The sequence below is a fragment of the Micropterus dolomieu genome, linkage group LG17 (genome assembly GCF_021292245.1).
Source record: "Micropterus dolomieu isolate WLL.071019.BEF.003 ecotype Adirondacks linkage group LG17, ASM2129224v1, whole genome shotgun sequence".
NCBI lineage: Eukaryota > Metazoa > Chordata > Actinopteri > Centrarchiformes > Centrarchidae > Micropterus > Micropterus dolomieu.
In genome coordinates, this window is record NC_060166.1 from 27,499,847 (window position 1) to 27,517,657 (window position 17,811).

At 40.8% G+C, this 17,811-nt stretch overlaps 3 protein-coding genes across 7 annotated transcripts in view; 1 reads left to right on the plus strand and 2 right to left on the minus strand.

The window, feature by feature from the left end:
* LOC123985337 (SH2B adapter protein 3-like) overlaps positions 1-6,377 on the plus strand; it is a 53,691-nt gene extending 47,314 nt beyond the window's left edge. Inside the window, exons 6-9 of the mRNA XM_046072819.1 lie at positions 1,354-1,445; positions 1,749-1,963; positions 2,779-2,956; positions 3,756-6,377. Of these exons, the coding sequence (XP_045928775.1) occupies positions 1,354-1,445; positions 1,749-1,963; positions 2,779-2,956; positions 3,756-4,120 (850 nt within the window). The 3' untranslated portion in view covers positions 4,121-6,377. The remainder of the gene's footprint in view (positions 1-1,353; positions 1,446-1,748; positions 1,964-2,778; positions 2,957-3,755) is intronic.
* Positions 1-17,811, minus strand: part of lrfn1 (leucine rich repeat and fibronectin type III domain containing 1) — a 158,426-nt gene that overhangs the window by 119,205 nt on the left and 21,410 nt on the right. The gene's annotated exons all lie outside the window — the stretch shown is intronic.
* Positions 8,600-13,708, minus strand: LOC123985469 (ataxin-2-like). 5 transcript variants are annotated; one of them, XM_046072996.1, is made up of 6 exons: positions 13,490-13,708; positions 12,670-12,817; positions 12,376-12,567; positions 12,048-12,256; positions 10,828-11,002; positions 8,600-9,237 (listed from the first exon to the last, which is right to left on the minus strand). In XM_046072996.1, the coding sequence occupies exons 1-6, from the start codon at positions 13,673-13,675 to the stop codon at positions 9,209-9,211; spliced, it is 939 nt and encodes a 312-aa protein (XP_045928952.1). In that variant the 5' UTR covers positions 13,676-13,708; the 3' UTR covers positions 8,600-9,208. The 5 variants fall into 5 exon arrangements, with proteins under 5 accessions (XP_045928952.1, XP_045928956.1, XP_045928955.1 ...); XM_046073000.1 differs by having other exon boundaries at positions 12,048-12,259; positions 12,376-12,558; positions 12,691-12,817; positions 13,490-13,707; XM_046072999.1 differs by having other exon boundaries at positions 12,048-12,259; positions 12,691-12,817; positions 13,490-13,707.

The window sequence follows — 17,811 nt, forward strand, 5'->3', positions numbered from 1 at the left end:
TTGCTCTCACCAAAGCCCCTCACTCTCCCCATTTCACCTCAAGCTCGCTTGACAATTTGTGCCCTCAGTCCAACTTTGACTGGCGTGTCCACAACTGCAATCTACAAATCCTACTCATTCAAGTTGTAGAGAAAAAAGAAGATAATATCACTTTATTCAAACTGAGGATTCTGTTCAAAGATTTTAAAAAATGTTTTAGGGTGATGACATTATGAAATATGATCTGATCACTTTCAAAGCTTTGTGCGAAAAACCTCAACAGAAGCTGCTGTCTGCTGTGGAAATGGCCAATTGTCCAAAAGTGTGCGCCATTTAATGTTGAGACTACAACAACCTGCAAAAAGAGTCAGTGGAGGCAGGTTGACACAGCCAGGTGGTGGAAGCTGTGCTACGCTAGGCAGGTGTTTTGGTTTGCCCTCGAGTGCGGCCACTTGGAACAGGTATAAACACTTTCCACTTTAGATGTGGTCGGCGTAGTTTGTTTGAAGCATACTGAGCCCTTAACTCTAATCCTTGAAGCATTGCTGACGGGCTGAAATGTTCACCCATTACAAGAGTGAAACGTAAAATGATTCTCACAAAGATAGAAGAACACACACACACACATGCCCTGGGTGAGGAGAAAGGAGACTTGTCTTCCTGTTATTCAGAGTGCTGCAAACTCAAGTCAGCATTTCAGCAGGATTTGCTCCAGCTTCCCTCTTTAACCTTCCCGTTCTCATCTGTGTATGTGCACACACATACCATCTGTGTGTGTTTGTGTGTTTGAGCAGTGAAACAGAAGAACAGTAAGTCTTAGTTGAGATCTGAACTGGTGAACTGGACTCACTTCCTGTCTGTGCTCGGTGGCTTTGTGTTCGTTCAGCCTTCTGTTTCCTCCATGTTCACTAGACTCACCCCACCAACTCTCTCTCTCTCTCTCTCTTTTCTCCCCCCCCATCATCATACATACAACATAAGAACAATCAACCCCATACATTTCATTAAACAAGTAATCAAAGCATATGTGTCTCACTCATTCATATATATATTCGTTCTCTACCCATATCGGTTGTTCCCCCTCCTGCATGAAAGTGTGTGATATGTAGCATGTTAGCATAAATAAATCAATTTATTTTTCACTATGTAATTAGTTACTAAGTGAGTATTTTCCAGCACCTACACTGCATTTAACAGTAACTTTTTGATGCTGATCCTACAAGCAGAGTGTGAGGTTTCCTAGAAGAACAATTGTGAAACCCAAATGGGGAAAAATTGCTTAAATAAATGAATTAATCATGAAATTGACTTATTTAATCCTCAGGTGGTCCACAATAAGATTAAAATGCATGTATCTCTGTTCTTGTCCTTCAGGTCAGACAGTGTGGGTCTGGAGCCCCTCCCCTCCCCGGTTGACAGCTCTGCTCCAGCCAATCACAGAGGGAGCGCAGAGTTAGGAAGTCAAAGTAAGTGGTGAGATGAGGGAGGCCTTTGCTTCAGTGTAGAAGTCTTGTCAGGACACATCCTCTAACAATCGGGGTGTAGATGGTGTGTTCATATAATCAATCATGTCCTCCTGAAACCCTCAGGTTTACAGTTGTGAGGCTAGATGTTGACATCCTGGTGTCCAGAGATATGATTTGTTTACAACCTATCTGAACTTTGTTTTAGTGATGTCACTGTGCTCCCAGATTTCAGCAGTTAAGTAAGTGAATACATTGTTATCATAACCAACAGAAACAGTGAAAAAAATCTGCTCATCTCTCCAGGCCCCGTCACCTTTGCCCCGCCAGAGCAGGGTGTCCAGAAGACTGATCATTTCCTGTTCTCCTACCCCTGGTTCCACGGGCCCATCTCCCGCGTCAAGGCAGCCTACCTGGTTCAGAGCTCTGGACCAGAGGGACACGGCGTGTTTCTGGTCCGACAGAGCGAGACGCGCAGAGGTGACTACGTCCTCACGTTTAACTACCAGGGAAAAGCAAAGGTACGTCTCACAATGTCTGATAAAGCAAGACTTGTCTAATGGAAGGCTTGTTCACACTGGCATTTTAGTTCACATCAAGAAGTGGTCGACAAAAGAATTTAGTAATATGAATTAATCCCCATTGTTCTTCTTTTGGGATATCTACATCAAAATGGGTGCAGACCTCATTTCCTGACAATGGTGGTAAACACTTAAATGAGGAAGCATTATGCAAACACATCACTCATTGGAAAGTGAGAATTCGAAAAGATGGCTTATTGTGATTATTTTGACTGACATTGTAATTGAAATATGACTTGCGATATTGAAGGGAATGATCATTTTTACATCATCAAAATAAATGAATATGGGGTGATTTTTGAGGGGTTTGGTACCATTGGTAAATATGGTAGAATATGATGTGTAGGCCAGGACCTCTCTGCAGCACAAGATTTCATTTAAAATGTTAACACACTTTTCACCTTTAACAAATATTGCGCCTCCCACAATTTGAAAATTGCAGTAGGCCATATTTTGATTTCGATAACATTTTGATTGTTCAGCCCTAGTGTGAACACTGACCACCCAGGTACAGAAATAGAGGGGACAGAGCACGGTTAGCTCACTTGGTAGAGTGCCCGCCCAATCTACAGCGGCTCAGGTTCAAGTCCACCATGCGGCCCTTTGCTACGTTTCGCCCCCTATCTCTCTTTCCATTTCCTACCAAGATGGAGGAAAAAAAAGGATAGGGCACACTTTAGCTCTGGCTCTGACTCAAACTGTGTGAAGACCTCACTTCTCATTTTTTTTCTTTCCTCACGCCTCTGTCTCCGCAGCACCTGCGTCTCTCTCTCACAGAATGGGGTCAGTGCAGGGTACAGCACCTGCGCTTCCCCTCTGTTATGGACATGCTCAGTCACTTCCGCCTCTTCCCCATCCCGCTAGAGTGCGGCGCTGCCGGTGCCGTCACGCTGTCCAGCTTCGTAGTGGCGGGCTCCAGCCCTCCATCACAGGGTGAGAATCTACCGTTCACCTCACTCATGGCTCTTTATTCATGAGTGTTTGTAGCAGTGAGAATTTGACTTTTATTTCAACATGTTTCCCGCTGCTTTGGTCTTATTTTTGTTGTTTTCACCATCATTTTTACTGGTTATGGTAACATTGCACTTACCAAAGCAATTGCTGAGATCTGGAAACATGCCAAGTTTGTGGCGGCAAAGTCCGATGGGGCAACACACACAAGCAGTCAGACAAATGAGATGGTAGTTTAGTCAGACAGGTTGCAAAATTATTACTTGTATAGGAGAGAACTAAAGACAAAAAAAGGTTTTGGCACATTAAAATATATTATTTTTGACTCTTGTATAAATCTTCTTTTTCCTTGTGAAATATTGGCACATTTTCTAAAACCTTTTTTTTTTTTTTTTTTTATTCTGTAATTTAAAAAAGTTGTAAGAGAGGCCGTAAAACCCAAAGTGAAAAAACACATGAAATGTTGGTTATAATTCATCATTGCACAGAACAACTGTGGTGCACAACTTGGAAGTGTGATGGGTGTTTAAAAACCGTTGTTTTTTTCCTCCTCGTGCAAGTTTTAGCAATGTTGCCAAGTTCTCAATCTTAATATTTCCTTACCAAAACTACAAAAGTAAGATTCAGAATTATCCTTTAATTACATCAACGACAGTCCTGTGCTGCTGTTGTAATGCTAAGCAGGTGTGCAACTGAAATGCCAAGGAAGTGGAAGTTTTTTTTTTTTTGATGTGGTCACCAAAACTCTCATTTCCTCTCTTTCCCCCTCCTCTTCCCTCAGGTCAGCTCTCAGGCGCTCTTCTCGTCCCTTTCTCCCTCCATCGGTGGAGTTCTGAGCCCAGCCTGGCTCACTGCAGCCTGGCTCGCAGCTCCACTCAGCCCCCTTCCTCCTGCTCCACCAGCGCCAGCACCACTTCCAGTCCCAGTTCTGTTTCCCAACCGGGAAATCGCCCATTCACTCGCACCAACCGCGTCCCTGACCCTCCTCCGCCAGCTCCCTCTCCTCTGCGTCGGAGTGAATCGGTGGGGAGGAGACCCCTGCTCCGCCACCCCAACCCGCACATCCCTCAACGGGACTCAGACTATGAGCTAGAGCCCGAGCGGGGCCGCAAGCGGGCGATAGACAACCAGTACGTGTTGCTCTGACCCACTGAGACAAGCACCTTCATCACCTCTGACAGACTGCAGTCACACATGATCACACACACGTCACGTATTTTATTACCACCCCACCTACAAACATGTGGTGGGTGTGTGAGAGGCACCTCACAACCTCCACCCCGAGTGTCCGCAGTGAATGTATTTTTGTGAGTTTTATAACAGTGTTGACCATGATGATTATTCTCATTTTATTGATGTTGAGGTTCTGTGCGAGAGAGGGAGAGCCACGTGTGTAGCTGTCCTCAAGCCCAGGCAAAAAAAAAGTAAATGTTTAAATGCTTTTATACTTGTGAATATATAGAGGTGCACTTGATTTAACTTCATTGGCACTTAGACTGAACTGATGGGGAAGGCACTGCCTGTGAAATTGATTAAATCAAGTGCTTCTGTAAAATATTTAAAAGACATTTTCTTTTTCACACACAAGAGATTTTGTGTGAAGCGCCTTTTTATACACACACCAACGAAGAAGCACTCTATTTAAGCGTGTCTGTACACTCTATTAGGTAGTCCTCCTCTTGTGCTTTGTTATATATTTAAGTGCACGATGCTTTCAGTGCACTTTGGAAACAATGTGTATTTTTTCTATACACAGATTATTTTGTAGAAAAACAAAAAGATTAACTGAAAAGGGGAAAATGTGGTTAAAGTCAGTGTTACTAGAAACTGATCCTCTTCCCCCTTCAAACCTTCGCTGAAGCAAATACAGAAAACCACAGAAATGATTGTAGATCAGCTTTCTTCATCGGCACTGTCTGTACCTGAACATGTTTGTGGTGTGTGTCTGTGTGTCAGATGATTGAAAGTCCTTCAGCATGACTGTGCTGATCTCAGTCTGGTACAGTATTCACCCCCAGAGACTTTGTGTCCCAAATCTCACTGCTAGGATTTTTCTAAAAGGGTCTTTGTAGTGTCACATGTTACATTTCAAGCACCAAAGGCGCTATGTGCACAAAATTCACTTTTGAATGAGCACAAAGTGTTTCGTGGTCTCATAGAAATAACTTTTGACATAAAATCAAAGAAAATGGAATGATGTAATAACAATATTATAATTTATATATCTTTGCCACCCTGCAGCCTTGAACAATGGTTTAGAAAATGGATGGATATTGTTACCATATTAATTTGTAATTAATTAATTTTCTGATGCAAAAGGTATTCTGTGCCACTACAATCATGTTTAAAAAGCATAACTCTGCCCCATGTGGACAATATCACACTTTCCACAAAGCACTTGGTGATAAGATATGAATTATGCTATAACAAGTCATTTGCATTGATTTTTGTGGCGTAAAAAGGTATTCTGTTTCACCAAAGTGAGACATAAAACAGAAATGGAAACATAGACTTGAAAGGCTTCACTCCAAAGATCGTGAGAGGGGGGGGGAAACTTCACGTACACAAGGTATTTGACAAAGCTTCGTCTCGTCCTTGCACTCGTGTGCGGATTCTCAACAAAAGTGAGAGCCAAAGCCCTGAAAAAACTTCAATCCAGTTTTGTCATGGTTTGATCATCTGTCATTAAACCTTTAATGGTCTCTTAAAAGTAGACCATGATATGATGCAACTCCTGAAAGTGCCTCTGTAGATATTAACATTTATTTTCTGAACAACTTCTTCAGGCAGATATTGATTCTGGGAGTAGCATCGCGTCTCCAGCTCATAATGTTAATTGTTTTTCTCAGTATTTTCTTAAATTTATGACCAATTAATAATTTGAGGTGCCTTCTGAGTTTGTCATCACACCTAAAAGCAGTTTTGACACACACCAAAGATGAAATGTCCAATTTTCTGTAATTTTGTTTCAATAACTGAAGCTTCACTTCATTAGCAGTGGGATGCCTGTGGGGAAACGGTGTGCTACAACATGTCTGTTTGTCTTCTTACCTTGCTTTAACACTAACTTTAGCATTTGATTAAGATTTACTTTCAGTAAACTTATGCTTAATGCATGTTTTAAATCTGAAGCTGTCTGTCTCTCTGCCCTCTTTATCGTTGTAGTTTCCTGTTTTTTATTAAGAGACCTGCACAAGTGCAAGTTAATTTCCTCATGAACATGACTAGTGTAAGTCTGCTGTGATTACTCCTCTTGTTCTGCAATAAGTTGGCTTTGTCTATCAAAGGAATGTTTTTACAATGGTTGCGTAGTTGTCTTTAATGTATCATCTTGATAAAGACTGACATCTTTAAAAATGTGTTTATAAGGGGAACAAAAACAAGGACGTTTTTGGCAAAAGTACGGTTGGTCTTCCTGTCTTTATGTGCTCAAGTCAAACAAATCACTCGTCACCTCGGTGTTTCATTTCTGCTAAAGAAAGCAACGGTAACAATAACTATTTTGACTATCAGTCCCCTCTCTTTGCTGATTGTTTTTGTTTTAGGGAGAATGACTGTGCCTTTGCCAGAAAGCTGCTTTGCTTTTCCCCGGATGTGATGTGGTGCAGAGTAGTGCAATATCTGAGAGAAGTCCAGTGCTTCACACAACGTTTCATGTATGTAAGGAACAATCCGACTTCTACATGGATGAGATAAGTGAGAATTCAATGTTTTGCACCTGCTCATACACTGAAGAAAACAAACATTTGACAAATGCCAAAGTTCCTAGAAAATAATGCTATATTTAAAACCAGGGCTACCACATTTTCCTTTTGCTTTATGGCTTATAATTTTTTTTCATGGTTCACTCCAATTTGTCCGCATGAATCGAGTTAATGAAAAATCCCTGTGTACCTCAGGTGTCTTTAATCCTCAACACCTGCTCCAGCAAGACCTTTAGTCTACCCCGTATGTTTATTTTAAAAATGTCCAGTTGATGAATGTGTGTTCTCAATACTGTTCATTCTGTTTATTAATTTAGCACTGTAAACATTCCAGTTCAACCCAACGTCCCCTCAACAGCCAATGAAAACCAACAGCTTTTAAAATCGTCATTTTGTGTTTGCATCACTTTTAGTAATAAGCAATCTAAATTATATATATATATATATCAACTGTATATTTGACTTTTTGTAAAATAAAGCTAACCAAAAAAAAAAACTATTCACATGATCAGTTTGTGTGTGCGCACTCTTTGAAGTCTGTGTTGTCTTGTTTTTTTTGTACATGCTGTACAAAAATAAGCATGTGATGAACCAAGACCACAAGATATTCACTGTTCAGATGATGGATGAAGTCGAGAGGTACTTACTGTTCTTACATGGTGTTTCAGGCCAGTGCTAGCAGGTTTCCTCACAAGCAGAATCCAAATGTAGCCAAAAGAAATGTAGCCTCCACCATTAGAAGTCCCAATAACATTAACAGAATATTCCCGATTTGAATGATTGCCACATGAATTAAAGGAATAGTTTGATATTTTGGGAGACACCCTTTTATTCATCTTCTAACCAAGACTAAGCTAGCGTTAGCTAAGACTTACTACCACTCATACGTTTGGAAATGAATCTAGCTACAGTTAATAATTTTAAATGTTTGACTTATTCAAGGTCACGAATGAACATTAAAGCTCAAAATTAGTAGTTATGTGGCAAAATAATCTTAATTCAAGAGGTCCACTTACTGTAGCAAATAGAGTTGGCTCATGGGTCACCTTGGTGCGGTAAGTCAAAAGCTCTGGGAAAAACTAATAAGAGGACCTTTGAGCTTTTATTTTCGCACACAACAGCCATCAATGGCTAGTGTTATGCCATACCCCCATCTAAAATGAATTCTGACGGCCTACATTATATTGGGATGTTAATCCCACAGAAATATAGGAAAGCAACAAAAGCTTTATTATTTTCAATTGTCAATCTGCTGATTATTTTCCCAGTTAATCATTTTTCACCGCCTCCCAATACTAAGTGTGGAGATGCTAGAATAAATCAGACTTTATATAAGAAAGGAATAAACGTCACCATATCCGATTTGATAACCATAATCTGTGTGTAAAAAAACTTTAAAAAAGGGCTGAATAATTTCCTAAAGGAGCTGGTCACAACAAACACTACTAATACAGGTGTTTATCATGCATTTGTTGGTACTGTGTACCTTCCTACTGCAATGAACTTCAAAACCAAAACTCATTCCTCTGAGTACATAGTATTTTTAATATGTCAGTGTTTTAATGAGCGTGTCGCTTGTAATGAATTGTGTTATCTACATGTGTAATTTATTCTCTTGTAAGAGATCTTGAAACTTTCTGAATAAATATTTAAAACCATATTTTCTGACCTGAACAAATACAAAAATTTGAGAAACTACAGTACCTGTGATGAGAAACCCACAACGCAAGACAACCACAGTAAGCCATTCAGTTTTTAAAACTTTTTTATTGTTTTTAAATTTTTTTGCTCATTTTTTAAATTATTTATATTATCTACAAAGTAAAAGTTTTAACTTAAAAGTTACATAAGGGTCAGGTGAGAAGTGGGATCTGATCACCTCAGCCATTATAATTTCATAAATAACATTTCTCCTGTCCTCTTGGCTGCCAAAATGTGTTTATTTCACAGGAAGCTTCTTGTCATGTTTCGTTTTTAGTTTGGTTAGAAACCTTTCATGTAGTTTGGAAACAAACGCAGCACATAGCAGCAGCAATAAACAGTAAGATTAATACTGTCTAAAGGTTGGAAGATTTTTCTTTTCCTCAGAACAAGGTGCAGACAAAATGCAAGTTCCAGTTTAATTTTCTTCTTCACTCTCACTGATTAGTTACTCTCATTCTCTCTGTCACGTCTTTACTTGGCAAGCTGACTCAAATTGCAATTTGGGACCCCTGAAAAAGTGTGTGTGTGTGTGTGTGTTTGCATGTGAACAGGGGCTGAATAGGAGCAGTCTTGTCTGTTAAAAACTCTCTAGCTCGTTAAAACATGTCACTGCATCAACCTGTTAACATTCTCTTATTGCCTAGTCTGGGAGGGAGGGAGGGAGGGAGGGAGGGAAGGAAGAGAAAAGCTGATGTGAAGCATGTCTGGTGAGGATGAGGAAAGAGTGGAGAGGGAGGGCTCTCATTCTCTTCATCGCCTGGTTATGAAGGCTCTGGTTGAGAAGCATGACGCAGAGTGGGTCCTTCAGCTCGCTGGCGCCCTCTATCTACAGCTGCTGCTGATGATGAGTTTGCACTGCAGAGACCAGAGACAAAATGGGGGAAATGTAAAGTTCATGCATTTAGAGATTCTCAAAATTCTCCATTCAATATGCTTTATTGGCATGAATGTTAAACAATGTTGCCAAAGCGGTTTGCTGCAAAATCAAAAGTTTACATCATGAATATAAGAATAAATGCAATCATGACCATGCAGTTTAGCAATTACAAGTTCTAACAACAAAAATAACATTCAGATAGTCACTCGCTATCCCTCAGGTTGGGACACAGAGACACTCGCTCATGCCCTTTTAGGATTATTCTTAATTTATAGTTATCTAAGTTCTTTGAAATCCGGTATTACTAGATAGAATTTCTGAAAATATTGTTCTGCTATGCTTCTATATTTGTCACATTTCAGGAGAATATGCATCTCCACCTCACCTGTCGTACAGTGCTCACATACTCTATATTTTTTAGGTAACCATGATGTTTTTATGTCTCCCTTTTTCAATTGCAAGGGTCACTGAGTCTGCACTTTGTAAGAAGCAGCACTGCTTGATATCTGACCGTAGAGAGATATTCAGCCATTTCATAATCTATGTTTACTGCTAGATAACAATCTAGTTTGTGGTGTTTTTTTTGTCTCTTCCTCCCAATGTTCCAAATAAGTATTTTTGCTTTGAGTGATCATTTGGCTTACTCTAACTGGTTTTTGGCAGTGCTGGTTTGAGAAAGGTGTGTGTGAGACATGTTGCAGGATTTGTTGGTTTCCGGACTAGCTGGCATAAGAGATTCTTTTCAGGGGGTTTTAAGAGCCTCGAATTGGAGGGAGTCTTGGGTACTTGATCTGAGGTGCATCAGAAAGTTGAGTGCTCTTTAATCTATCATCTCTCAAAATGTGATTGTTGTTTTTAGAGACTTCTAAAAGTGTGAACCGGGCCTTTTGTTGTCATTTTTTCTTTTGCAAAAAGCCTAAAACATGACTGTCCACATGCAAAGCAGCCATTTGCATATTTTGAGAAAAAGATGGGTTATCCTTGGCAGCCACATAAGTACCAGATTTAATAATAAATTTCTGCACAAGCAGGGCAGAAACTCAGTCCGCTAACTAATTTATCTTCTCCCACTGTTTCTTGACAAGACATCAGCCTGCTATTACAAAACAGCTGGCGTTGACTACTCGGCTGTGGGTAGGGACATACTTTAAAAAGTCCACCCCCTGTTTGGTCCTCTGCCATGGCTTCACCTCTTGATAATATCTTGTCAAGCACAAATGAGTGTGCAGTCTTTTCCCCCCCAGTCTGTTCCTCTGGTAGATGTGATTGTTAGATCCACTATGAGAGAGCCAGACCCAGCTAGCGATCTGGATTCAAGAAAGAGCCACAAACTGCTGCGGATCAGTACAGACTGCAGCTATTCTTGTTACAGGTTAAGGGACTGTCCTGACAACTAGTGTAGGCAGTTATTACAATGTGCACACATTTACTAAGTTTACTTTCACAATGTGGATCAAAAAACGCCTACATGTGCACATAAATGAAGTATAAACATCGGGTACAATGACATGCTAGCACACTTCTGACTGCTCCCCGCAGGAGTGTACTAGTTAATAAAATGAACATACCTTGTGGATGTGCTAGGTAGGAGAAATGTGTGGTGGAGGAAACGGGTATGGGGTTGAGGGCAGTCTGGGGCATTTGTGGCTGCGGACCACCTGGACCTTGGGTAGCCATTAGCATCATCGTGGGGTGGGTGGGTGCCGGGTGGTGAGACGGCACCATACTGGACTGCATATGGGCCTAGGTGTGAGAGAAAGCACGAGTGTGACAGTGACACACAAGTAGAAGGACAAGAGAGTTCTTTAAAGAAACAGATGGGCATCAATGCAACAACATTCTCCAAGCAATTAAATGGGACAATTAACGGGTGTGGAGGATGGAATAAAGTATAGCCTCTTTATGGCAAACCCAAATGATTAATATTCTGTTCAAATGAATTGACTGTAGAACTTGGCTTAAACTCAGTCATCCCATCAAGCTCTTAAAGTAAAAGCAAGTTTGTTCTGCTAATTTATGACCACAGGAGAGAGAAAGATGCAAAGTCACTATAACAAAAGCCCTCCAAGGAATTTAGGCTTTCAGGTAATGATGTAAACACAAGGTCTGAAATGTTCTCTGCCAACAATTGTACATTTGGTAGATCAGGCGTCAGGAGGCAATCAGTCTAGAACAGGATGCAGGGGGGGCAGCTAACCTGGCTCTCTGTGAAGTTCAAAATAATGCCTACAGTTCCACCAATCTCTAAAGGTCACTAATTTACATGATGTACCTCATTTGTTTAATCCACACACAAAAACAAAAAGGTCTCTGTACAGGCACAAAGGTACCAATCCTGACAACCTCACTGTGATGCCAAGACTCCAGGAAGCTGCACGCTGTCTCTCTGTGCAGCTGTTTATCAAGAAATACCACAGGTTGTAAGTAGTGAGAAGCTACGTTAAGCAAAGCACGTCCTGACTCAAGCTCCATACTTTACACACAGACATTAATCACCTTTCTCATCAAACTCTCTAAACAGTAGAAAAGTGCATATCCCATAATTCCTTTAAAGACAGGCATGGGTCAAACCTCCATTTTTACCCAAAGTTAGCATTTAAGCATTTTTTTGTGCTATGTGGAATTAACATGGTTGGACTGTGACAATGCAAACGGTTTGTTTTTCCACTGTATCCCGTAGTATGCCAACTAAAACGTCTTATATCTGCATTTAAAATCCCGTTCAGGAACCACTGCCAATCTGATGACTTGGCCTCGAAGTACAGTGGGATAGCAGGTTGTGACCTACCTGCTGCACGTGTGCCATGTGGTTGTGGTTGTAGCCGTGCTGCACCTGCTGCGGGTGGATATAGACAGTCTGCTGGGCAGAGGGGAACGATGCCTGGGGAGACTGAGGGTTGGGCCCCGGGGTCATGGAGGGGGGCGTGGGGGCCAAGGCTGAGAACATCTGCTGCTGCGGTGCCTGGTTGGCCATGTGGAGGGCCTGGGCTGCTGCTGCTGCTACAGCACAGAAAAACAAATAAATATAAACACTATTATGCACAATATTTATGTGTACAGGGATCGAAACAAGACTTGGGCAGGAAAATCTCAGCTTCCAACCTTAACGTACTCACCTGCTGCTGCCTGCTGGTGCTGTGGGTGCTGGACCGGGCTGGCAGCTGGGTGGCTAGGAGGACCTCCATGTTGTGGGGGACCACCCTGCTGGGCTTGGCCTGTAGGCGTGGCAGAGGGCTGGGGGTGCTGTGGGTGAGGGTGCAAGGTGGCATTTGGATGGGGGTACTGCTGAGGCATTGGCCCTGGAGACACTTAGAGACAGGAATCAGTGTTAGCAAGGATGAAAAGTATTAAAACTGTACACATTAATTATGCCTGCACGTATTGTTGGTTGCATACTCGTATGAACATACACATGTGGTAGGCTGTCGTACCATACATGGTGTGTGTCTGCTCTGGGTACTGTGTAGTTGAGGAAGAGACGAGGCTGGGTTGGCCGTGTGTGGGAGGCGCCATCATCCTGGCGCTGCCCTGCATTACCGGACTGAACACATGCTGTGCCTGGAAGACACGCAAGGACGGACAGACACGGACAACATCAGGGACTTGTGTGTGAACGTTTCCTTCTTGGCAAGGGGTGGGCATCTAACCACAATACTTCCTTTGTTACAAACCTTTATTACTTTTCAAAGTATCATGGTCTAAAAAAGGTACCAAACCTCAGGTATTGTATTGTCAATAACAATTTCTAACAATAACCAGCGCTATTTGACATAAAAGAATAATTTTAATTTAAATTACTGCCCTGACAGGCTTGCCGTGAAAATTAGTAACTAATAATTAAGTTCTTTTCAGTTTAGTTTAATCAATATGTGGTAATTTTGTAAGCCCTAAACGCCCTGAAGCCAGTCTCCTAACTGCCTCTGTGTTCCTGCGCTTGTTGTATCACAGCCTGTTTGCAAACAGGTAACAACATTCAGGTGTGAGAGGCAGGAGCCTGCAGACAGCTCCACATATCAGAAAACACTGGCATCATGCTGGCACTCTGTCAAGCTGCTGGACCGCAGGCGTCGGTCAGACAAATGGCTGACAAGTGAACAGCTGGGAGAGATGAAGACTGCCAGCACTAGCTGATAGTACCAGAGTAACTGTAATGGTTACATTTATTTCTTAACAGAGGAGCCTACTGGGCCGAGCATTGCTGAAGATGCTGGTGGTGACAGTAAATCTTACCTGTGATTGATAATGTGTCATCTGCTGGACCAGCGGCTGACTGGTGAACTGCTGCGGGCTGCAGGTGAAGTACTGGGCAGAGTAGGCAGGGCTCTGTGCTACAATAGGCGGTCCTGCTGCCGTCGCTGGGTGCATCATGGTGGGCGTGCCCTGCGGGTGATGCTGGTCTGACCTCTGCTGGGGCATGTTGGATACTGGAAATTAGATGGGGAGTAAGTTTTGTTTAATATCTCTTAAAGCTGAACTATACAGAATTGTGGATTAATGAGAAAAAGTACTGCTGGTTTTAAAAGAGGCAAATTATTCACAGAATTGGCCCGAATATAAGACAACTGACCTTTATTTTTATTTTTTTTAAACCCATCTTTGGAAAAAAATATTGATGAATGAGAAAGACTTGATCAGATGGGAAAGTTTCCTCAAGGTACTAGTAGTCCAAAAAATCCCAAGTCATTTAAATATTTATCTTCTGCCTCTGTGACACACACACACACACACACACACACACACACACACACACACACACACACACACACACACACACACACACACACACACACACACATACACACAAATATCAGATTAACAGATGGTGGTTTCCTCTGGCTACAGCACAGTGTTTGTTAGATTATCTTTAGACTAATGATGTGTAATGAGCAATATTTTTTACTTTTCCTAACATGCATGAGTGCCAAAAAAAGAGAAGAAAATGTCCTATTACATAGATGAGATCCTTAAAGTCTTTAGAGTCAGCAGAGTGCGCTGCATTTACGAGTAAGAGGTTACAATGCTGCTTTCCAGTCCCTTTCCATTCTCGGCAGGCACAGTAAAGGTTTAGCAGAGTAATTCCAGGCAGAGAAAAGGATGCTTTCACTGTTAGACGCTGTTGTTCTTGTGAAATTCCTTGAGGGTCCATTGCTGCCTTTAAGTGCCAGGATAGGTTTTGAGAAAGGTGAAGTTCCACTGGAAAGGGAAATTCAGACTACTCCTTGAACTCCCCAAATCCCTTTCTGCCTGGCGGTCAACTGACTCCTCGCTTTCACTCAGAGAGGCGACCATGTCACGCTGCTGTTGATGGGAAAGTGGCACAGTTTTAAGCCCGATGCCTGTGAGCAGTTGCATGACTGGTCTCTTCTCACTAGTGTTGTTCACTCACCGATACACTGAAAGTGTGTAGACAGCAGCAAAGTGATGACTCCGTCCGTATCTAAATCCAACCTGTTCTCAGACACATCAGGGGGATGAATACATTACAGTATGCCGATTCATTAGCTGAATGTCAGCCACTAAGTGTGTACTGACAAGATCTTGCCTTTCAACCAGTTCACTACTTGAAAGAAGACCTTTAGTTAGACTTGAATCATCCACACAATAATTTAATAACTTACTATAATAGCTTTCTGTGCTTTAACAAGGGATTTTCACCAAAACTTTATCTGTGAACCTGCCCTCTATAAAGGGATTTTTGTTTTACTGTGATAGAAGCTTTGCATTTTGTAGTCTGAATGAGTGAATATGGGTTTATGAGCAGCCAACCTCTTACATTAGTAGGTCCAGGATTCCATAGACACCACAGGCATCCAAAAAATATCACTGCCAACAAGTGTGGATTACAACCAGGAAAAAAAAAATTGTGTGGAGAACACAGCACACAACAGAAGAAATAATGCAACAACCAGAATAACTCATGTCCCCTGACAATTTAACATCATGGTCTTCTTTCAGTATGTCTTTGACATAATGTCAGAACTGTTACTTCTTACACATTGCACCTTAAAAAATTTGTTAGTTAAGACTTTAGTAATGTGTAAATGTGTTGCTAAGAAACATGTGCAGACCCATCCAATCAAAAGTAATCATCTATGTAATCAGGAAGTCACAGTAACATAACAAGTTATAAAATGACTTCCCTGCTAATTGTTTTAGGGCCCAAACAATATGTTAAAATTAACTGCTAGGCCTGCACGATATGAGGAAAATCTGCAATGTGCCGTAACATTGTTCAATACTGAGAAAATGATATAACTTGTGATAAATAAATTATAAAAATTGAAGTGTTCATATTAGCTGCCTGGTTGTCTTAAAATTCGGAACAGGGTTTGAATTGACTATTTTAAATACAACTAAATGTTGTTTCTAGAGCAGCAACAACAGAAAGTCAATTTATACACTCAATAATATCTCAGCGGAAACAAATCTAAAATGTAAATAAAATAAATCATATTCCAGACATCAAAATACTGAGTGACGTGTAGAAAGAATGAAAAACTCAGACGTCAGCATCAATCCTTCTTACTGTCCTCCTTCTACTCTCTCTCTGTTGCTGTTATTCACTGTCTACAGGTAATGTTACTGCTGGTAAAGAGGAGTGGCTGGTTTGTCTCAGCAAGCAGATACGTTTACCAGAATGTGCCAAATTGTAAGGTACATAGCAAACTATGCTAAAGAGAGCCACATACAGACAGCTTTCATTTGAGCTTGTTTGTAACAATTCACTATCAGCAATAACAACAATAAAAGGAAGGATCTGCAATTTATTGTTGACAACTGAGCAAAGTCTATTCTAACATTAAGCGAAATGTTATTTGTCATCTCAATGCAAACTTAAATAAAACAGAACACAACTGATCATTTATTGTAAAGAAAGAGTTCAGTTAGGGATTCGGTAAAACTCCCCTCTTTTATAGCAAAGCCCTTTTCAGAAAACAAGCTAAAAAGATGATGGTAAAAATATTAATGTTACAGCAATATCTTTATCTGTCATGCACAGAGTATTTCACTGCAAACACTGTAAAGTCTTAAATTTTCCAGCTAAATCCCCATGGCCATTTTGTGCAGTAGAAAGATATGACCTCGGCATACAGAAAGAAAGGCCAGAATTCTGTTTTTAATACTTAATTTTGAAGTCACTGCTGGAAAGTGATCTTCGTGCTCTCTGCATACTAATTGGCACAGACGTCGTCCTTGAGAACCATGTGATTAATAATGGATGCAGTGTGACTATATGCCAATAGCTGTGGCAAGCTGTAGAGCAGTGAACTGAAACGCTGTGTTTGAAAACATGCCTCCTTCCATCTCCACATCTCAAATGTAAAGTGTTTGAATTAACTGAGACAATTAAGAGTTAACTTTTGCTACCTTAAATTGCTCCTCTCTGGTGGTTTTGCAGCAATAGGATACAGGAAATCAGTGAAATTGTATCATGAATCAGAGCCTGCCCTAAAGCTACACGCCTTCATAACATAACTGCAGCATTTCTACCTAAAGAACATATATAAGATGGTTTTAAAAAAATACGGGCAAAATATCCTTCAATAATGAATGATTTAGGGTTTTATTACTGGCACATTTTCAGTAGGAATACATTGGATTAACATCACAGTATATTTTGAGTGTCAAAACTCAGCACAAAGGATTTCTCATGTTATTGTCATATCATCCTATTATAATACAATTTATGTCAGTTTATGTCAAATTCTCTAAGATGGGAAATTCATTCCAAAACAATTTATCTGCAGTTCATGTTTCTAAACTGATATTCCAAATTTAGAAACATGTAGAAAGAAGTCCGCTGACAGCAGCATCAGTATCATTCCTCCTTTAGATACATCTTTATTGTTTTATGGTTTTATTTTAGTCTGAGTGTGATCTGAGAGAAGCCAAGCCTGCAATGTTAGCTATCATGTAAATATTGTGAACTGTCAGCACCACAAAAATACATTAGCAAGCTGCAGACACATTTGCTAGGGGCCATTTTAACGTCTGTTAAGAAAGTTCAAACAGAAAGCAAACAAGTTAAACGTCCATAATTAAACAAAATTTAAACACTTTATCAAAATCTAGCAGAGAGGATACTGTATCTGGGCCAAAGAAGACACTAGAGTACTCATGTTAGCCAAGGTTTTGGTACAGATGAAGACGCACTGCACATTAAAACGTTAGATGCCTATTAAACTTGGTGTGTTAAATGAATATGAGTGGTCCAGCGCCTTCTTTTGAGTTCAGTCCTTGTGAAATGACCCAGAGATCCTCTTGTCTGCTACACCATCCGCTTATGTGAGGTGTGATGTGCACGAGATCCCCCTTTACATTTCCTTCAAATCTCATACGATGCTGTCATTAAAAGAAGGTTTGAGTGTGTTTTGTGCTCTATGAACTACTTTCAGAACGAAAGGCCAGATGGAGCTTTATTGTAATTCTAAAAAAAGATCTCAAAGGGAAATGGTGGATGAAGAAATCTCTGCCTGAATTACAAAAGAGTACATTTATTGGCACTTAGCTGGTTACTATATGAGGCACACTGTAGTGATCTGCACCATTTG

Coding starts and splice junctions, on each gene's coding strand:
- LOC123985469 (XM_046072995.1), bottom strand. CDS start 13,675: ATGCCCCAGCAGAGGTCAGACCAGCATCACCCGCAGGGCACGCCCACC. Junction 11,003..12,047: donor ACATGGCACACGTGCAGCAG/GTAGGTCACAAC, acceptor TCTCACACCTAG/GCCCATATGCAGTCCAGTAT. Junction 9,238..10,827: donor CTACCTAGCACATCCACAAG/GTATGTTCATTT, acceptor TGGTCTCTGCAG/TGCAAACTCATCATCAGCAG.